The sequence below is a fragment of the Scylla paramamosain genome, chromosome 36 (assembly GCF_035594125.1).
Source record: "Scylla paramamosain isolate STU-SP2022 chromosome 36, ASM3559412v1, whole genome shotgun sequence".
Taxonomy (NCBI): domain Eukaryota; kingdom Metazoa; phylum Arthropoda; class Malacostraca; order Decapoda; family Portunidae; genus Scylla; species Scylla paramamosain.
In genome coordinates, this window is record NC_087186.1 from 5,616,908 (window position 1) to 5,639,407 (window position 22,500).

Below are 22,500 nucleotides of genomic sequence, written 5' to 3' on the forward strand. Positions count from 1 at the left end.
CACACACACACACACACACACACACACACACACACACACACACACACAACTATTAGCTTACATAAAAAATACACTCCGCCCAACACGATAAGAAATTAGAGATATATTTATTATTAGAATTCCTATCAGAGAGAGAGAGAGAGAGAGAGAGAGAGAGAGAGAGAGAGAGAGAGAGAGAGAGAGAGAGAGAGAGAGAGAGAGAGAGAGCGAGATTAACACATAAGTTCAAACAGGAAGTTTCAAATGACTAACTACACGAAATTCACGGAAGAATTGTAACACACACACACACACACACACACACACACACACACACACACACACACACACACACACAACGTGGCGACAAACAACAATCACATAAATTTCGCAACAATCATGCAGTGTGTGTGTGTGTGTGTGTGTGTGTGTGTGTGTGTGTGTGTGTGTGTGTGTGTGTGTGTGTGTGTGTGTGTGTGTGTGTGTGTGCAGCATATCCCTTTCTTCTACATACATTTCCTTCTCTTTCCCTTTTTCTTCCCTTCCTTCTTTGCCCTCCCTCCTGTTCTTTCCTTCATTCTCTCTCTCTCTCTCTCTCTCTCTCTCTCTCTCTCTCTCTCTCTCTCTCTCTCTCTCTCTCTCTCCTAAACGTGTTTCTTCCTCCACCTCGTTTTTTTTTCTCTCTTCATTCTCCACCTTCTTTTCCTATTCATCTTTCTCTCTTCCACTACTCCGCAATTTATTTTTTTACATAGCTTTACAAATACTCCACTTTCTTCTATCTTCTCTCTTGCTATTTCCAACCTTCTCTTCCTATTCTTATTCGGTCTTCCTTTTCTACGCTTCTCATCGTATACACACCTTCACAAATATTCCTCCTTCCCCCCTCTCTTTCTCTCTCTTCCTTTTTCCTTCTTCCTTGCTCCTCCTCCTCTTCCTCTTCCTTTTCCTCCTCCTCCTGCTGCCAGCTTCCATGATGGACCTCCAAATGGCGCTGCGCCGAGTCACGCCCGTGTTTACAAATGGTGCGGCCGGGGAATGCAGAGAGAGAGAGAGAGAGAGAGAGAGAGAGAGAGAGAGAGAGAGAGAGAGAGAGAGAGAGAGAGAGAGAGAGAGAGAGAGAGAGAGAGAGAGAGAGAGAGAGAGAGAGAGAGAGAGAGAGAGAGAGAGAGAGAGAGGACGAGAAGAAGAAAAGAACAAGAACAAGAACAGGAACAAAAAAAAAAGACGAGGATGAAGAAAAATAACGAAAACGAGAGAGAGAGAGAGAGAGAGAGAGAGAGAGAGAGAGAGAGAGAGAGAGAGAGAGAGAGAGAGAGAGAGAGAGAGAGAAAGTAAAAATACCCGACACACACACCTGCAAACACCTGAATATGTGACGTAAGAGAAGGACAGGTGGGCGGCCAGGTATAATGGACAGGTGACGCGAAAGGTATTACACCTGTCCCCTGCGGCTTGGTGTGAGAGAGAGAGAGAGAGAGAGAGAGAGAGAGAGAGAGAGAGAGAGAGAGAGAGAGAGAGAGAGAGAGAGAGAGAGAGAGAGAGAGAGAGAGAGGAGGGGGGGTATCAGTAGCGTTCGACTTAAAACATTCTCTCGACCAAACCAACAAGGAACATCTTATTACGACACACACACACACACACACACACACACACACACACACACACACGATTCTGAACATAAAAACAGTCATAAAAGTTGCATCGTAATGGTTGGGAGTTTAAAGAGTTGTTAGTAGTAGTAGTAGTAGTAGTAGTAGTAGTAGTAGTTAGGAAAGATGACAAGATAATAAGGATAAATAATGATGATGATGATGATGATGATGATGATGATGATGATGATGATGATGATGATGAGAAGGAGGAGGAGGAGGAGGAGGAGGAGGAGGACGTACAAGGATGAGGAGGAGGACATGCAAGGATAAGAAGGAAATTGAACTAGGACGAAGAAGAGGATGTGGATGAGGATAAGGATGAGAAGAAATAATAAGTAACATTAACAGTAGCAGCAGCAGTAGTAGCAGTATTGGTGGTAGGAGGAGGAGGAGGAGACGAAGTTGAAGAGACGAATAAGAAAAAAAAAAGATACAGGGAGACGAAGAAGAAAAAAAATTAAGAGATGAAGAAGAGAAAAAAAGGAAGGAAAGGTGAAGGAAGAACACGAAGAAGGAGGACGAATAATAGTAAGGAAGAAAGGCTAAAGGAAAACGAAGGGAGGAAAGATAAAAGATAGAAGAGGAAGGTGAAGATAGTGTTCAGTTTTCCTTCTGGCGACCCTTGGCATGTCTCACCACCAAGCCCAAACACCTCAGTGAAGGCCGTCCTGCTGGTTGCCTAATCTCATGTCCACCGCCCCTGCCGCCCACACTCACGCCCGCCCACGCCTCGCACGCCCACACGCAAACCCACACCACGCGCATTCACTTGTATCTGCAGCTTGGTGTGTGTGTGTGTGTGTGTGTGTGTGTGTGTGTGTGTGTGTGTGTGTGTGTGTGTTTTGGTTGGTGGGGGGATGTGGGTGAACAGGTGATGTAGTCGAGTCACTGCTCTCTCTCTCTCTCTCTCTCTCTCTCTCTCTCTCTCTCTCTCTCTCTCTCTAGGTGTTACACGTGTGATATTTAAACTTTACGTAAGTTTTGAACTCATGCAACTGTTATGCTTGACCTCTCTCTCTCTCTCTCTCTCTCTCTCTCTCTCTCTCTCTCTCTCTCTCTCTCTCTCTCTCTCTCTCTCTCTCTCTCTCTCTCTCTCCTCTTTGTTGAATTAAATTGCCTGCATTTTCAAATATCAAACTAACAATTGAATATGTGCCACTTACGTCTCTCTCTCTCTCTCTCTCTCTCTCTCTCTCTCTCTCTCTCTCTCTCTCTCTCAACACTCTAGTGAATGAGTAATTTTCATCATGGTAAGGTTGTCATAATTGAAATGAGAGAGAGAGAGAGAGAGAGAGAGAGAGAGAGAGAGAGAGAGAGAGAGAGAGAGAGAGAGAGAGAGAGAGAGAGAGAGAGAGAGAGAGAGAGAGAAAGCCCTACTTCAATCATATTAACACCCTCCCCACACCTCGGCTCAGGTATCTAATTAATTAAAAACCTTTCCACTAATTACAGGTAAACTAGTTGATGAGATTTTGAGTGCAGGTGAGCGTGACACACCTGCACGCTCTCATACACCTGTCCCACAGCTGCACGTTCCCACAAACCTGTTCTACACCTGCACCACATCCTTCTCTTTTGTCTCGGGAATTTCCGGGTGGTTTGTTGAACTCTTGAGCAATACACCTGAAGGAGAGAAGGGAGAGGAAGGAGGGAGGGAGGGGGAGGATGGAGAGGAGATAATGGAGGGAAAGAATGAAAGGGAGAAGATTGAAGGCAAGTCAAGGTAAGATTTGATAAGGAGAGAGAGAGAGAGAGAGAGAGAGAGAGAGAGAGAGAGAGAGAGAGAGAGAGAGAGAGAGAGAGAGAGAGAGAGAGAGAGAGAGAGAGAGAGAGAATAAATCCAACTAAAATGAACGAATGAATGAGTAAATAAATAAACACCATGACGAATAAAATAAATAATTCAACACACGTGTCTCAAACACACACACACACACACACACACACACACACACAAACACGAGCCCACTTCACTTTCACCTCATGTTCAATCCCATAAACGACCACCAGAGGGCAACGCGGGGCTGTGGGCAAGGTAGGAGAGGAGGAAGAGGAAGAGGAGGAAGAGGAGGAGGAGGAGGAGGTGAGGAACATATGCCAAATGACGTATCGTTAAAAATAAATCACGCAAGAAACTGCTGATGACGTACAAGAGTAGAAAAAAAAACATACAGTGAACATAAAGCAGCGTAAGTTTAAGTGAGTGATACGTGTGTGTGTGTGTGTGTGTGTGTGTGTGTGTGTGTGTGTGTGTGTGTGTGTGTGTGTGTGTGTGTGTGTGTGTGTGTGTGTGTGTGTGTGTGTGTGTGTGTGTGTGTGTGTGAGGGCATATGCCGGGTCAACAAATAAGTGACACGAGAAAAAAAAAAAACAGCGGAGAGTGAAAGTAAAGTGGGCAAAAACGATAGGCCGTGAAGACGAAGGAGAAGAAGAGATTGTGATGAGTAACTGAAGGAGAAACGAGTAAATTATGATAAACAGTGAAGCAACGGGAACATGATAGGAAAACGATAGCAATGAAAGTGAGAAAAAAATAAGAACAAGATTCCAACATATAAAAAGAAACTGAAGTAGATGGAGTGAAAATAGAGAAGAAGAAGAAGAAGAAGAAGAAGAAGAAGAAGAAGAAGAAGAAGAAGAAGAAGAAGAAGAAGAAGAAGAAGATGATGATGATAGGAAAATGATGAAAAAGGAAAATAACTGTAAAGCCAAGAGAGAGAGAGAGAGAGAGAGAGAGAGAGAGAGAGAGAGAGAGAGAGAGAGAGAGAGAGAGAGAGAGAGAGAGAGAAATGACATCGATTATCGCTTGGAGATTTAAACGCGCCTCGTCTCCACACTTCAGTAACACAACGATTATGGAAATGAGACCCGCAGCTCCCTTTCCTGCAGCTACTACACACTGACCCAGACACCCCGCCACCCCGCCGCTCTGAGACGCAACGGGTGGGCGAGGCGTGTGTGGGAAGAATGTAAGGAGAGGCTGACAATCTGTGGAGGGAAAGATTAAGAATTGGGATGAACGGCAGGGAATGTGTGAGGCGGATGAAGAGAAATGGAGTGAAAGGATTAAGAGTGAGGATGTACGGGAGGAAATGAAAGCTGGAAGGACTGTGTAGGATTGCCATGATGTGAAGTAAAGGAGAGAAAGCGTGAGAAGGAGAATGAATAAGATGAAATATAACGATACAAAAGAAGGAAGGTTACAGGACAGCGAATGGACAGGAAGGAGTAGGAGGGAAAGAACGTGTAACCAGGATGGGCAGGAAGGAATGAAGGGAAGGGGGTGTGTAGGAAAGAAGACACACAGTGAAGGAATAGATGAGGGAAGGAGCGTAGGATGGAGGGCAGGAGGCAAGGGGGAGTGTGGGGAGACAGCGGGAGGGGCAGAATGTAGGTGAGAAAACACTGGTGACCGACATTGAAGAGTGAACGCCACTTGCCTATTGCGTCCCTGCTTCAGGTGGCAAGAGAGAGAGAGAGAGAGAGAGAGAGAGAGAGAGAGAGAGAGAGAGAGAGAGAGAGAGAGAGAGAGAGAGAGAGAGAGAGAGAGAGAGAGAACAGGTTAACACCGATATGAGTAACAAAACAATAGCAAGGGATAAGGTTTAAGAACTTGCCCTTCCTGTGGCAAACTTTACTATATTATTTCGGTAAGCCGCATCCTCCAGATATTCAATCCTTGCCTATTGTATCATATAGATCTCTTCATTTCGAGGATTTTGGAAGTTTATTTTACTATTTATCAGCGCCCTTTATAGTTATGGAGAAGACAGGAACAAAAAAAAAAAAAAAAAAAAAAAAAAAAACTGGTTTGATTACAACGCTGTCATCTTGAATTGAAATGCCTCGGTTTCAAAAGCAGCCACGGGCAAGGTTAACGACGCAACGCACTTGTCTCCTGCAAAGTTTTCGCGCACTGAATATGAAAGATGAGGAAAATTCTGCGCTGGCCCATCAAAATGCACAGAAATGAATAAGAATGCCTGCATCATTTACTATGCTAAGCAGCTGAGAAACAAATAGAAAACGCCTCACACTTCCAAATCTTAACATAAAAAAGTCCAACAGCTCAAAAGAATGCAAATAAATGTGCTACCTTTCCCGAGTGCGTCAAGGTGAAGGCGTTGTTTCTAAACACGGCAAGGAACGCTGAGTGTCAAGGTGGAGGAACAGGGGTAGGAGTAGAAGGACCTGCATTAACCTGAGCTTACACCCCTGCACTCACCAGGAAGGAAATCACTCCTATGATGAGTGACCCGATCCGCAGATCGCAGCCGCAACATTTCTTCAGTAAGGTCATCCTGCCTTGGGGGACACCCGCACAAGAAAAAAGCGGTGACGGAGAGATCGACGAAAGAGAGCCGCGTTCACTCCCACCTGTCTGCACTGCCCCACAACCACTAACCAGCAAGGAAGACCAGTCACCAGCCACAGCTCCCGCCTCCCGCCTCACTTTAGATGCCACACGCCACCATCCTTCCCGCTGCTCTTCTCTCACCACCACCATTTTCAAAGGCCACAGAGACGATTAGCTAGGTTCTGCCTGTTAATAAACTAGAAATCTTGTTAATCTGTCACTGCAACCATAAATACACCTTTAAAAACACGTGTAACTTCAAGTAGAGCCTTTTGATAGTAGTAGAGGTGCGGCGAAGTGTTTCAGAATATGACCTTCTTCACACCCACGTGCTGCCTTCATGTGGGTAATATAAAGGTTAGAATAAAGGAAATGTATGTGAGGCACCGGTGACGTGATAGGGAATGACCATGACCTGGGAGGACTTACAGAAACGATGTAAAGCAGAAGAGGTTGAAAGATGAAGAGCTACGTGTTGAAATCATTACTTCAGTGAGAAAACACGTGTCACCATTGTTTTGCATATAGTGGCCATTTATCTTGCTAATTCATGATGATGCCTCTTCCATATGCTTCCTTTCAAAACATTAACTTTGCAAGAATACACGTGTCCCATAGTTTAGTTCTGAATAATAACCATTTATCTTGTTCATTCACCGTAACTATAGCGTTGTTAATTCCATATGCCTTCTTTCTTTTATGATGCTGCTTATTTTAAGAAGAGAATGGAAGCTAAGTGCCATACACTTTTATATATATATATATATATATATATATATATATATATATATATATATATATATATATATATATATATATATATATATATATATATATATATTTTAATTAATTAATTTATTTTTTTGCGTTCTCTTGTTCTCTTTCTTTTACGATACGTTGCCTATTTTAGGAAGAGAAAGGAAGTAGTGTCAAAGCAAATAAGACTTCCTCACTCACTTTCCCATAACATTGCTTCTCCCATAAGCACCCCTTCCCTTACTACAGTTGCTGCTTACGTCAAGAGAAGATAAGGAAGAGAAATGAGGGGAGGGAGTCACGTCCTATACAGTGCTACTAAATCAAGCCGACACCCTCCTCTCACACGCACCCTCACCTACCGAACACCTCACGAATCCCATTAATTAACATCACTCTCACCTGCCCTCATGGCCACCAATGGGTTACCTGTGCAGACGGCTCAGGTAACGCATTTCCAATCAACAATATCCAACAGGTGATAATAATTCAAACAAAGTAATTGCAAGTTACGTACACAAGTTTATTACAACAGAGGTTATCGTTGCTCGTGTTTTTTAGAGTAACAAAGGCGACTGGGACGAAAATAATAGTAATAGATAAATAAAAAAAGAAATTACTGGTGTTTCATTGTATGGGTTTCAAGCACCTAGCCAGACTATGTGACACCAAGGCTGTTAGGTTTGTGTTTATATTGCGTGCATGGCTTCGGAGAGGAAACAAATAAAAATACAAATAAATAATAAATAAATAAATACTTGCTCGAGATTTAAAAGGAAAAAGTAGTTAATAGAAAAATAAATAAAAAAAAAAAGAGTAAATAGAATGATAAATGAACACAAAGGAAACATCAAAAGCAAAAGCATAAAAAAAAAAAAAAAAAAAATCGGGGGCAAAGAAGTTGAATGTCTCGAGAATAAATCAATAAGCAAATATTAGAATACTAATAATAAACATAATAAAAGAAAAGGCTTGAGCAGATTATAAAAAAAAAAAAACTGAATATTATTCAAATATAACAATAATAATAATAATAATAATAATAATAATAATAATAATAATAATAATAACAATAATAATAATAATAATAATAAAGTACGTAAACATGTTAGACTGAACATGTTAGACTGTGACAAAACACATAATAATAATAATAATAATAATAATAATAATAATAATAATAATAATAATAATAATAATAATAATAATAATCAAAGGCTATTGAAAAAAAGTTACCACTGATCAAGGAAATTAAATAATGAAAATGTCAAGGAACACCATCACTTGAAAAAAAAAAATAAATAAAAAATAAATAAATAAATAAAAAAAATACAACTGCATCTCAATTTATGTACAAAATATTTGCTTCTGGGGGTGTGTTTTCACTTATGTTTCCTTGTACTGGAGGAGGAGGAGGAGGAGGAGGAGGAGGAGGAGGAGGAGGAGGAGGAGGAGGAGGAGGAGGAGGAGGAGGAGGAGGAGGAGGAGAAAGAGGAGGAGGAGGAGGAGGACATAATAGAGGTTAAGGGACAATGTAAACTAAACATCAGTATTTCAAGATCCTCACAACACCACTGCAGCCTCATCAACATCTTTCGCACACACACACACACACACTAGCTCATCCTAATATATAAAATTAAATAACATGCTATGCTAACTCTAGCCTACACCTGGGAAAGGATTAGCCCTTGAGCAGGTAAGCACAGGTGAGCACAAGTGGCTTGGAATGCTCATATCTTTGCCTTCACTTATAAATTATCGATAATGAATGTTACCGATTTGTGAGTTTTGCATAAATTGACATATGGCAAAATTTTGTATGTTTTCTTTTTCATCAATGTTATCTCTTGAGTTATTACTGTACTTGTTTTTTGTTGAAACAGTACTGCCTCATCTTTTTCTTCTTTACTTAGGACTTTTGTTACATCAGCACAGTACAGCAACTTTTCATTATAAAATTATTATATGTTTAAATATATTTTATACACAATATATATTTAAGATTCGTTGCCTCACTTTTCCAATATATATATATATATATATATATATATATATATATATATATATATATATATATATATATATATATATATATATATATATATATATATTATTGAAGATTTATTGCTTCACTTTTGATTCCTATTTATTTTGTCTTTTATTACTTTTTTTTCAGGTTTATGTTGGTAACAACTTATGTTTGAAAGTTTCCAACAACTACTCACCAAGCTATTTCCTGAGTTACACTTATTTTCCCCTTGTATCTATTCTATCACTTATGGACATGTCATTTATTATAATTTTCTTTCCTGTTAATTAAGTAACCCATGGAGATAAAGCTGACAGGTTTGTCTTACCACACTTCACAAAAGGCATGCTGCATCCCACAAACTTTTGCCTTATCATGACAGGTGGCAATCAGCCATATTTCAGAACAATCTGGGTTTCCATAAGGACTGTTTTCAAAGGCCACACAGATAACTGGTAAAGTTCTTGTAGGTATTTTTCTCATTGATGGCACATAACCCTTGCCAAACTATCACTGGAATCATGAAAACACCCTTGATTGAAAACTCCTAGAACTTTCACTAGAGTCTATTCAACTATCACAAGAATCGTGAAACCATCCCTGAATACATCAATGACTTCCATTAGCCTGTTAAATAACAATGTAATCATGAAAACTATAAAACCTTTCACCATCACTGGAATCATGAAACCACTCTTCAAATCCCTACTACCTTCTATTAGACTGTTAAACTATTACTGGGATCATGAAAATGTCCTTGAAAACCCTTATAACTTCCACTACAGCAGGTTAAAAAGTCCTGAAAAGTTGCTGAAGTGTTTGAGTGTGGTCCATTCCTGATTAATTACTTCTTTTCTGCACTTGCAACTTGAACCCTCAGCCACGCCCAGCCCTAACCACGACCTCCCTGTTCCACCCCACACTGCCCTGCTCTCCTTCCTCTCTTACTCCCTGCTAATGAGCCTTGATCCTCATCTGCCACCTGGTTTCTCCTTCAGCACATCACCACCACATGATTTATAGACATCTTGGGTCCCATGAAGATCAGCCACCCCAACTGCACTAGGTTTGGTTACTCAGACAGACAGAGATACACAGATAAGTGGAGAGAAAGATAAAATATAGATATATAGATGGATACTCAAGCTATACTTGAAATGGGTTAGGTCTGATTACATTACCCACAGATGGATACAGGTATAAATAGATAGACAGAGAGTAAAAGAGAGAAAACTGACAGATACTGACAGGCAGGTGGATCAACAGACATTCCAGCTGCACTTGAGATGTTTTATGTTAGGTTAGGTTACCCAATGTCAGACAAACAGGCAGAGACAGGCAACTTAACCTAACCAAGCCAAGTGTACCAGGTGTGGCTGCTCTTCATGTGACTTGACCATTCTTATTTATGCCTTAACCTTTAAACTTATATAAAAATCTGGTTATTTTGCTTATCTAAGTGTTTTTACATTATGGCAAATATAATGTCTTACAGAATAACTATAAAGTACACATACACAATGCAGTTCCAAACTATGTTATGAAAATATCTATACTGATAAACTATGTATGTATATATATAGCTACTATATAGAAGAATAACAACATAGGAAAAACAGCATTTCTACACAAATGTTTAAAAACATTATCAATACTGCATAATGTTCTTTGGTAAATCTTGAATGGCAGGCCCACACACATGCGGCCGTCCCGGCTTGCTCACCCACACTTCCCAAGTTCTCCTTCACCTTCACCACACCAAATGTGACTCTACACTGAGCTATACTGTGATGTCATGCCCGGTTCCAAATGCTACCTTCAATTTTAATCTTTTATGTAATGAACTGAGGTACCAAGACCCACAAAATTATCCTGGGCCCTGATGATCACTACACTCTTGATGTGCAAGGTGCTGTACTTTGTTTCCTCAGTTATAACTTTGACACCTGTTGAGGGCCTTGTATGGCAAATTTATCCTGCTATTAAGTAAATTTCTGTGTTTCCATGCAGTGTCCAAATTACAGCTATGAACAAAATGTTCAAGTGGGTTTTGTTTGGAACCAGAATGACATTACTTGTGCTTTTTATTACTGCTTACTCACAACAATGTTCTGTTTTTTTCACACTGCTACACAAGGCAAGTGGAAGCTGTGGCTCAAGGCAGCTCCCTTACACTCAAAACACATCTTTCTTAATAAAAATATATATAGCATATCTTAGTGTAGCTGGTGACTGCCTTCCATTGATGCAAAAAACAACATTAAAACTTTCCAAGTCATACAAAATCCTTCTCTGTAATTTTCCAGCAGAGTGCAAACATCAGTGGCACAATACCACCTTGCTTCATGTAGAACCAAAACACCACTACCTTACTGCACTGAACAATGGAGACAGATCTACAGCTTCACCTGTAACACTCAACATGTTTTTTTTTTTTTTTTACCTGCAAACACAACAAGCACTTTCATCAGTACATTTGCATCTTACCAACACTATGTACCTGTCTTAAAGAAAACCTTAAATTCTGGCCTCACTGTAAGCTTTCATCCCAGTTAAACTACAATTCTTCAAGGACAACACTACCCCATCAACAATAAAGCATTCTGCTGTCCTATTCTGCAATGCTTTTTGTTCACTCAGCTGTAAGGAAGAAATACAAAATGAAATATGACATCCATACAAGAAAAGATCTCCTGTAATGAACTATCATTTTGTACCCATCTACTTTTCTTTATAAGCACAAGATACAGCCTTACAGCCACATAGGGGCAGTGACCTTCATTAAGTCCAGTCCTATCTATCTTGTGTTTTCCAGGATCAGTGTAACTTCTTTCTTCAATTGCTGCATTCTATACCACAAAACTTAAAGTTTCATGAACTGACTGCAAAACAACAATGCAAACCTACAAAACTACTACTCGTACTCCTCAATCCAGTTACAATCTTTACACTACATCACCTAACACAAGAACAGTTCACTGGAGGCAAACCTGCGACACTACATTAGTTATTTCCCTGCACTAGACGACAAAAGTCCACAGTCAACTGGAGACAAGACTGTGAATACTTATGCTCCTCACTGCAATTATTATCTTTACATCACTTAACACAAGAACAATTCATGGGAAGCAAACCTGTGACACATCATTTTACTAATCCTTGGACTAAACAACAAACTGGAGGCAAAATTAATTACTCCTTATCACTTCAGACTATTTTTTTACAACACCGGACTTAAAACCTTTCATAAAAGTCACACGGGAGGATTGACATAGCTACAAAACCTACAAAACGCGCTGCTTAGGGTGGTGGTTATGTACAGAGCTGTCACAAGAGTCAGCCGCCCTTGGTGTTGGGAGGGTGTTTGTTGTAGTGGTTGCTTGATCCCTAGCATGGAGAAAGCTTTATCTTAGACATATATCACAGCTTGTAACACAGGTGATCACTTGTTTCTTGGCTCAGGCTGTTCCATTCACTCAGCTTAAAACTGGAGGACAAACTGAGGAGTTTTCTCAAGGTATTGTACTTCCAGTAATTATATAAATTATATCAATTATGCAAGACTACAGATCCAATCATAAAGATGCATAAAATAACCCAACTAAAACTTCTCAAACCTTGGAATACATTGTGTTGCTAAATTCAGACCTTTAGTGAATGTCTGCAAAGACAGAAGCTGCAATCACTCAAACACCTTTACTGTAAAAAAGAAAACAAATGAAGTAAAAAACCCTGCCCACCAGCAAATGCCTCAAGTGTTTGGACGCTAAGGCAAAAGATGTACAGGCGACATCCCGTGCATAGAAAAAACTGCAAAAAAACTGCACCACCCTGACTTAATAAAAACACTAGTAGGAATTGGCCGCTGCCCCGAGTGTGAGAACGTCAAAGCAGGTCTGACACACTCTCACCGGCTTATTGAGAGAAAACTTGAGGATAGGAACGTCTTTATCCGAGCACCGGTTGCACAGTATCCTGCCACAGTGACGGCAGTGGTGCTTCCGTGTTGCCAGGCCAAACTTGGTGCCACACTCCATGCACAGCTCCCCTTCACACCATGGTGGCTCACCAGACAGCACATCCAGCAGGCGGAACAGCAAGGTCTTGGTGGGCACCTGTGAGCCACGTGAGGGGTCAGTAGTGCCCATACTGCCTGAATGTTTACCTGTGTGCCTTCTCAGTTTTGCTATATAGGTGCTGAATAAAAAATATGTTGTTGTGTCTCCTTGATGCCTGTTTTCATTTAACTAAGTCTTAAAACTTATGCATGTTCCTTGAGTGTGTGTGTGTGTGTGTGTGTGTGTGTGTGTGTGTGTGTGTGTGTGTGTGTGTGTGTGTGTGTGTGTGTGTGTGTGTGTGTGTGTGTGTGTGACACTGCTTTACTGTCTCTGAATTACTTATCATACAGATGGTTCAGTTTCAAAGTTCCTTGCCTTTATTCAACTGAAACTGAAGGTGATAAACAGGGAGGAGAGAGAGAGAGAGAGAGAGAGAGAGAGAGAGAGAGAGAGAGAGAGAGAGAGAGAGAGAGAGAGAGAGAGAGAGAGAGAGAGAGAGAGAGAGAGAGAGAGAGAGAGAGAGAGAGAGAGAGAGAGAGAGAGAGAGAGAGAGAGAGAGAGAGAGAGAGAGAAAAAAATTCAACTCAGTCACAACAATCTCTGACTTGAAAGGACTCATTGTATTCCATCAACATTTTACATTTGCTCACCTGGTAGTTGAATATGTTGACTCCATGCTTGTTAGTGGTGCCGAGGCAGGCTCCAGCTCGCACCAGCACCCGACACAGCTGGCTGGCACCACGCATGTATGCCAGCAACAGGGCTGAGAGGATGCAGGGCAGAGGCTTGTGTGAGAATGCGGAACTGGTGGTTGCTGATATATTTGTTAACTGAACATGATACCTGACTAATATTTCTTCATATATTCTACACTAAATCATGATCTATTGCTTTTTATTCAACTTGTTTCCTTATCCTCAACAAATCACTACAACTGTAACCAATCGCCAACATGTCTTGCACCACCCAGCACTCCTCACCTGCGTTCCCTTCCACATCCACACTGTTGAGGTCGTAATCTGGAATGGCCTCCAGGAAGACCTCAGCAATGGCAGCAGCATTGTCCTTGGGGTAATTGGCCAACACATGCAGTGGATTCTGGCCCCTCAGGTTAACAGCACCAGCATTAATGTTAGACTCTGTGAGCAGCACCTTCACCACCCCCAAATGGCCTTCCTGGAGGACATAATGAAGACAATGGAAACAATTTTGAAGCACCCTAGGTTTTTCATCTCATGAAACACAGTACAGTTATGAACAGTACCCACAACAGGTGACACAACCATAAAAGAAATATACATTTCATCTTACATTTCAATTTCAGAACACTGTAAAGGTGTACAAGATAAGATTAACAGAAACATTGATTGTTGCTTTGTCTGGGTCACCCAGTGAGGATTGGTGGCCTGGTATGAAGGCAGATAAATATAACTTAAACAAAATAACTATTAATAACCCCGAACAGCATGAAGACAAAGACTTGCCTACCTTGACAGCAACATGAAGGGCGTTGTTCAAGTTGTCATCCACAGCATCCACCTCCACACCATTGTCCAGGTAGATGGAGGCAAGCTGGGGTTGGTCATGTGCTGCTGCCAGGTGGAGCACCGTCTGCTTCTGTGGCGTGAGCTCCTTGATTGCCCCGTGCCCTGCCAGCAGCAGGTTGCGGACAATCATCTCTGACCTGGAAATGATGGTGGTGGGTCAAGAGATGAGAGAGGAATGGTATCAGGTCCTGGAGATGAATACTGCAAAGAAAGAAATGCAATATGAGATTAAAATGAGAAGTATCAGAGAACAACAACCATGGATGCAGTTGTTAAGGCAACACCCTTAAGCTCAACACAATGGTATGTCCATGTATTAACAATCATGGCCTCATTTGTATGAGATGAAAAAAATGTTACAACTCAATCCAATAAAGCAATGCCAGTGGTCTTTCGAACACTGATGGGATTTTTCACACACAAATACAAATACAAAGTGGCAAATTGGAAAAACAGCATCAGTGTTATTTTATGGAAGATATTACAGAACAGGAGACAAGAATGAACTTATGGTAAGAAGGCTGAGTGTGTGTGTGTGTGTGTGTGTGTGTGTGTGTGTGTGTGTGTGTGTGTGTGTGTGTGTGTGTGTGTGTGTGTGTGTGTGCATACCCAGCCAGAGTGGTGGCCAGGTGGAGTGGAGTGAGGGAGTGCTGGTCCTGGGTGCGGGTGTGCATGTCAACGTTGATGCTGAGCAGGAACAGCAGGCTCTCCATGTCCTTCTTCTGGATGGCCAGGTGTAGGAAGTTGTGTCCCTTGTGGTCGTACTGCAGGAAGCAAATGAACACCTGGTAAGTTTGGCCATTTTATGAAATTTCTCCGATTATAATTATAGTTTGAATTTTCACCTAACCTTATCTCAGCTTAACAGTTTCAAAATTTTTTGTGTATCTTTTTATACTGATTTATATATGATAATCCTGTATTTATAAACCAGGGCAAAGGACAAAATTATCCTAATCTTAACTTCAAAATAAAAAAATTAACTGTGTACATACATCATTATTATCACCATTATTTCATTTAACATCCTCATTATCCCTTACAGGACTGGACAACATGTAATTATCTAGCACAGGAGACACTGAAATATCAAATAACACATGTGTAAGCCTGAAAACCAGTGTATGATCAACAAAGCGCACAATAACAATAACAATAACATTTACCTGTTCAGCTGCCTTTGACTCCCTGTTGAGGATGGCCTTGGCAGCTTTGTTATTCTTCCGTAGCATGGCAGCGGCGAAGGGTGTCACCCCAGCCTTGTCCCTGATGGTGAGGTCCAGGGCGGGGTGGGAGAGCAGCAGGGAGATGATATTGGTGTGGGCGTTCTCTATGGCGTGGTGCAAGGGTGTCTTGTTCTCAGCATCCTAGGTGATAAAAAAAAAAAAAAAAAAAAAAAAAAAGGATACTGAAGCTGTGTGGAACTGTGTGCTAAACAGGTGGTGTAGATGCATGGTATTGGTGTGGCCTTTCCTGCCTTGCCCTCAGGATCTTGGGAAGTAAGAACTGGAGAGATATAGGTGGTGTAGTACTGAGTGGGACTGTCAAACAGGTTGTGTGGATGGATTAATTAGTTGGCCTGATCACACACGTGTGCGCACACACACACACACACACACACACACACACACACACACAAAAAAAAAAAAAAAAAAAAAAAAAAAAAAAATATATATATATATATATATATATATATATATATATATATATATATATATATATATATATATATATATAAAGACAAGAAAATGCATAAAAATACATAAAAATACGCACACACACACACACACACACACACACACATATATATATATATATATATATATATATATATATATATATATATATATGTAAACACATGAAAGATTAAAATCATGCATCACTAGCAAAACAATCTCAAACAAATACAATAGTAACATCAAAATAAGGAGAGAGATATTAAGGCTATGGAACTGTGTAAAAGTGCACATATTACATAGGAAGTCTAGATGCATAAACAAATAAATAAATAAATGAATAAATAAATAAAATAAATAAATAAATAAATAAAATATATAAATAACAATAAAAAATAAAATAAAAATAAATAAAAAATAAGTAAACCCCCAAAAAATACAAATACAAATGAAGACCTCTGAGCCCCACTGCAAACAACCACTACCATCACCTCCAACAAAGACACAAGCAACACAATCATTCCAGCACCACCTAGCTCCCCCTCACCTTGGCATTCACTTTGGCTCCGTGTTCAATTAGGGCCTGCACGGTGTCCTCCAGGCCCCAGGAGCAGCACAGGTGGAGGGGGGTCATCAGGTCCTTTGCCTCCTCGCCCCCTAAGCCTCCTGGTCCCGGCCTCCTCACTGCATTCACGTCACAGCCACTCCGGATGAGGAACACTGCTATCTCCTCACAGTTCTCATCTGTGGGTGTTGGTGAAGGTACTCAGAGGGAATTGTGGGAATGTGCTTTGAGTGATGATGTATTGTTCTGGGAAGTAAAAGATCAATAAATGAATGAATGAATATGTAAATTAATAAAAATAAATATAAAAAAAAGAAAGCAAATCAAGAAAAGGTTCTGGAAAATGAAAAATAAATAAATAAAATGAAAACACCTAATGTAAAGAAAATGTGAGGAATACAAAGAATAATTATGGGTGAAGTAAAATGTCTCAGGGGTAAAATATAGACCACTACATGTGTTATGGGAAACATGCTAATCTATCTCTCAGCTCACCAATGGCCCTGTGGAGCAGTGTCTGCTGGCAATCCTCAGGACCATCATCCCAGTTGTCAGTGTCCACGTGGTGCCTGAAATGTACAGACAAGCATGCATGTATATGTATACTCTGACTTAGACACACACACACACACACACACACACACACACACACAGGAAATACAGCTTTCTCCATTAAAATACAGACATATGGAATGGACTGAAGGATAAAATAATAAAACCAAGAAGTGTGGATGAGTTAAAGGAGAGACTGAATGAATATATGTATGGCCAGTGTCCCTCCTACATAAGAAAATAGATAAATAAATAAAAAATAAATAAATAAATTAAAAAAATAATTAATAAATAAAGAAATAAACGAAAGACTATACAAACCTAGTTCAAACCTCGTGTACTACAACAAGGTACAACGTAAATAGACAAAAAACTACGTAAAATCCTGCAATAATACTGTATTTATATGATATTTAATGGTCAGAATCTACATTTTACTCAATACTAGCATTACTGTCAATGCTGTGAATGGTAACATGTAACAAGTGAGTGTTGTAGCTCTGCAGATGCACTGAGATGACAAAATTTTGGTGACAGTACATTGTTACATAAGTTTCAAAATGTAGTCATATATGAGAGCAAATTAGAACAGATACTAGCAAACCTATTGGTACATAATGAGGGTATCTATTCATTTCTAGTGGTAGACTCCATGAGGGATAACAGGATAGAAATAGAATAAGGTTCTCTCCCCACCCACCTCTTCCTTCAGTAACATGCCAGCAAGAAACAGTTAGAAGACAACATCATGTATCTTGGAGGACTGTGTGCATGGAAATTTCATAACAAAGAAAAAAGTAAACAAACTCAAGACACTAAATATTTCTCTTTTCCTGCACTTAGAGAAGGAAGGAAGGAAGGAAACACAGACAGTAAAGAAAAGGGAAGGTGTGAAAAAACTTTGTAAATACCTCAACACAATCAACATTTTCAATCTACCTGTATATTAAGAAAATAAGACAAAAAAAGTAAACACTGAAGAAGAAAAGAATGACAAACAGAAAAGAAAAAGAGAGAGTGGGAAAAAACATTGTAACTTTACTTCAAAACAATCAATATTTTGAGTCTACCAGGACCATTAACAAAATAAAACAGGATAAAAAAACAATTAAGAATCAAAACATTGTCTTCACAGCACTGATGACAGAGGCAGAGGGAAGGCAAGTCACCACTCACTGGACTAGAATGGAAGCAATGTCCTCCTGGTTGGAGCTGAGAGCCTTCCAGAGTGGTGGGTCAGAGCCTGAGTGGGCATTGATGTCAGCGTTGTGAGTGCAAAGCAGCCCCACCACCTCTCCGAACCCTTCACTAATGCAGAGGTCCAGCGGGGAGAGGCCTTCTCGAGTCCTGAGGGTACAGCATGAGTCTTTGGTGAGTGTGGATGAAGGATTTAATGGGCATTTGAACATTTATTTATAGCCAGTAAAAGGAATAAAAAAATAATAGTAATAATAATGACAAACAAATGTGACCAGCTTTTTTAAAGACAAAAAATTTCAGCCACAACTTAAATATAATCAGTTGAGTATGAGGGAGAGAATTTATGAATGAAAGGGTAAACTGGTGCATAGCATGGGTGATGAGTGAGAGAATAAACGAATGAATAATTGTACCAAAATTAATTTCTCTTCTCATGTGCAAAGGAAGCTGGGCAAGGAGTTAAAAGAAAAGGAGATAACACTTTTCTGACACCAGGCTTAAGGAAATACATTACTGGTTGCAACACCTGCCTTAAATTGGTCTCAGCTCCATTGTTGATGAGGAAGGTGGCCACTTCAGGATTTTTGACCTGGATGGCCAGGTGAAGGAGGCTGTAGCCCTGCATGTTGGTGGTGTTGATGTCTGCCCCAGCCTCCAGCAGATGCTTGGCTACTGTGATCTGACCCGTCCCCAAGGCAACGCCCAGTGGAGTCAGGTCGTCAGAGTCACGCAAGTTCAGGTCAGGGGTCAGCAGCAGGTCAGCCTTGTTGCTTTCACAGTATTCTGAAAGTTTAAGAACAACCTTTCATAAGTAAGGGAAACTAATTATACTCCTATGCAAATTTATATTTTCTCTTTATTTATTCTGCATCAACAGGCCACAGAAAACAGACTACACCTTCAGGCACATCCCTGTGGTGTAGAAACCTTCCCCTGAGGGTACCCACACCAGCCAACACACTGCAGCCTCACCTTTGTGGTCCAGTATTGCCCGGATGTCTGCCTCGTTCTTGTTCTTGATGGCGCGGTGGAGGGCTGTCTCTCGGAAGGTGTTTGTGTTCTGCGGGGAGTTGCTGCCGTTGCTGGTGTCCTCAGCGAAGGGGTCATTGCTGGCTGGCTTATCCTTTGTGGGTGTGGTGGAGTAGGTCTGGAAGTTTGGATTGGCTCCCATCTGTGAAAGAGAAAGTTGACAGTTTTCACTAACCTTGCTTCTGGAAATTTTGAAATATTTAACATATATTTTATATGATAGAAAAGAGGTACTATTAACACTAATATCATTATAAAGACAGTGACATTAGGAGCATAGTTATTATGTTGACCTGAACTCTTTTGTCTTGATAAGTTCCCAGTGAATGGCAATGAAACATTAAAGTTTCATGCTTGATGTCTATTAACAAGCAACCATCCAGCACCAGCACTCCAACTTCCAACATACACCTCAACCAGCACACCATCTCTTTGACTGGTACAGCCCAATACAAACCAGCACCCAAAGTGTCAAGTAACACATGATGCCTCACCTGCAGCAGGGCAGTGGTGAGGGAGGGCAAACCCACAGTGCAGGACACATGGAGGGGTGTCTCACCATCAGCATTCACCACATTACAGTTGACACCCTGAGTGGTGAGGAACAGCCCGGCCTCCTCCAGCCCCTCCCTTGCCAGCAGGTGCAGCAGGGACTCCCCGCTGGACCTCACCACCTGAAGAAGGAGTGGAATTGTGAGAAGCTTAACCTCAAAAGAAAATTATATCAAATGTCTAGATCTTTTTTGTTTTTCATTATGAGCAGTTAAAAGTTATCAAATGTATAGAATCTTTCCTTTGGCTCATCACATGACAAGGAAAGAATCCAGGAGCTACAAAACAGACTGCCACTATCAATACAAGTACAAAGTACACAACAAAACTTTGAGCATCTTGATACTGATACACACTCATCCAAGGACACAAAAGAATATACAAAGCATCTTAATCTGAAAGTGAAAATGAAAGTTCCTTTGTGCATAACATCTAAACAGATGGGCAATGAGTGAAACAATCTATAAAGAACATCTGCTTCCCAATGCATTTCAAGAAACCAACATTGGTCTCTAATCATACCTTCATATTTTTCTTGCTAAAAGAGTCTCCACTGATCTTTAGTTGCATGTTAAGAGGAGAAAAAAACAATGATGACATCACTGAACAAATCTATCATTAATTAAACAAACACCTGGATATAAGACAAGTCATGATGTCCATTTGAAGAAAGATGAAACATGGATGAATCAATTAATGGCATTGGAGAGTAAGTTGGAGTGGGAATGAGAGGAGGTAAGGGCACTCACAGCGTCAGGTGAGGCTCCCTTCTTGATGAGCATTGAGGCGTAGGAGTTGTCACTGATGTCTGTGCTGGAGGCGAGGGCGTGCCACAGTGGGGGGAAGCCTGTCTTGTCCTGCAGCTCAAGGCGAAGGTTGTCGTGCTCGATGAGGACCCTGAAGATCTCCTCCCTGTCCCCTTCCACCACCAGATGCATCACAGTTCTGCAGGAGGGTGGGGATAGCAAAGGGAACATAAGGTGCTTGCAGCTCAGAGATTGAGGAGGAAATGTGTATTACTTGTATCAGCTAGCAATGATAAAATAAAGGACTAAATCATGCACCATGTCATGTGAAAATAGGTGGAAAAATGAGGCATAAATGATCTACATCATGCTGAGTGATGAGGATATTATTCATTTTAGATTTCCGATGAGAAAATAAATGTTCATGTGGAAAGTTGCATATTTTGGAGGTTTCTCGACCTCATAAAATTCTGGACACAGGATTACTAGCCTGTATTCACATTTCAATGCCTGTAGGCCCTTGCATACAGCTTTACATATTACTCTACTCACTAAACAGTATACTTGTTCCTCAAAGCATTCTTCACATACTAAATTCCACACAAGGCATTCAATAATACACACATTGCATTTTTTCACTCACTTTTAACATTCTTCAAAGCGTTCCTCAAATATTCAAGTTCCACACAAATCATTCAGTCATTCATACACTCTACAGCACACACATTCCTCAAAGCATTCCTCACATTCTCAGCCCTCATACAGTGCACTCAACTCACTTCATGTTCTTGTCCTGGATGTTTGGGTCGGCGCCCTTCTCAATCATCATCTGAGCCACCCTGACCATGTCCTGCCGCACCTGGGGGTCCTCGTACTCCTGGCTGGCAAGGGTGTGCAGTGGGGTGGAGCCGTCTCTCGGTGTGGCCACGTTCACCGAGCACCCGTGACTCATCAAGAAGGAAGCTGCATACTCATCGCCTGTTGATGTACGAGTGCCAAATATATGAGTGTGTTTTTATTGATGTGTTGGTTTTCAGTTTTCAAACACCTGTGATTCAATAAAAAGGTAGGCTGTATTCTTGTCCCTTGCTGATGTGGGAGTACCAAATTTATTAGTGTGTTTTTATTGGTAGGTTGGTTTTAGATTTCTGAACACCCATGACTCAATTAAGAAGACAGTGTACTCATCCTCTGTTGATGTATGAGTATCAAATTTGTCAGTGTTTTACTGGTAGGTTGCTTTTGTCTTGAAGTCTGTACCTGTTTTTTGGACCATTTGGAAGTCAAGTAACCTCCTGCCCTTACTCCTCCTGTGTTTTGAGATTTTTCTTAATCTGGAATGGTTGCTTATGTTTTAAAGTTTATCATTTAAAAGTCAAGTAATTTGCTGTGCTTACATCTACTGTGTTATGGGTGTTCCCTTAATATAGACTCCTCACATCAGGTGACAATCTCCTCATAAAACCTGACAACTGATAGATTCTTGGCACACCACACTTAACCACACACCCACAGAACACAGGGCACCATAGCACCATGCAACACCCACCCCTTCTCACAGCCCGGTGGAGGAGGGAGGCGCCAGTGGGGTCTGTGGTGGTCACTGAGGCACCGTGCTTCAGGAGGGTGTCAGCAATGCTGTGTTGCCTCCCCATCAATGCCAAGTCCAGTGCCATGTCCCCCGAACTGTCTGCCTCATCCAGCACTGCTGGAAGCTGTGAAGAGAAGAGGAGAAGTTAGGGAGTGTGGTGAACAGAAGAGGGAGCTAGGAAGTGTGGAGAAGAGAAGATGGGAGG

The 22,500-nt window shown here is 40.9% G+C and overlaps 2 protein-coding genes across 3 annotated transcripts in view; both read right to left on the minus strand.

The window, feature by feature from the left end:
• Window positions 1-6,050, minus strand: part of LOC135090860 (uncharacterized) — a 30,852-nt gene extending 24,802 nt beyond the window's left edge. The window contains exon 1 of the mRNA XM_063987983.1: window positions 5,860-6,050. Coding sequence (XP_063844053.1) covers window positions 5,860-5,934 — 75 coding nt within the window. The 5' untranslated portion in view covers window positions 5,935-6,050. The remainder of the gene's footprint in view (window positions 1-5,859) is intronic.
• A 1,199-nt stretch (window positions 6,051-7,249) lies between these two features.
• The window catches only part of LOC135090862 (rabankyrin-5-like), a 40,913-nt gene continuing 25,662 nt past the window's right edge, over window positions 7,250-22,500 (minus strand). Inside the window, exons 7-22 of one of the 2 annotated variants that reach the window (XM_063987985.1) lie at window positions 22,254-22,419; window positions 21,484-21,682; window positions 20,708-20,903; window positions 20,481-20,516; window positions 19,901-20,080; window positions 19,350-19,548; window positions 18,908-19,160; window positions 18,354-18,524; window positions 17,121-17,194; window positions 16,608-16,804; window positions 15,551-15,751; window positions 14,994-15,148; window positions 14,326-14,521; window positions 13,818-14,013; window positions 13,488-13,600; window positions 7,250-12,894 (exon numbers count right to left, since the gene is read on the minus strand). In XM_063987985.1, the coding sequence (XP_063844055.1) occupies window positions 12,628-12,894; window positions 13,488-13,600; window positions 13,818-14,013; window positions 14,326-14,521; window positions 14,994-15,148; window positions 15,551-15,751; window positions 16,608-16,804; window positions 17,121-17,194; window positions 18,354-18,524; window positions 18,908-19,160; window positions 19,350-19,548; window positions 19,901-20,080; window positions 20,481-20,516; window positions 20,708-20,903; window positions 21,484-21,682; window positions 22,254-22,419 (2,799 nt within the window). In that variant the 3' untranslated portion in view covers window positions 7,250-12,627. The remainder of the gene's footprint in view (window positions 12,895-13,487; window positions 13,601-13,817; window positions 14,014-14,325; window positions 14,522-14,993; window positions 15,149-15,550; window positions 15,752-16,607; window positions 16,805-17,120; window positions 17,195-18,353; window positions 18,525-18,907; window positions 19,161-19,349; window positions 19,549-19,900; window positions 20,081-20,480; window positions 20,517-20,707; window positions 20,904-21,483; window positions 21,683-22,253; window positions 22,420-22,500) is intronic. The other variant, XM_063987986.1, reaches the window with a different exon arrangement.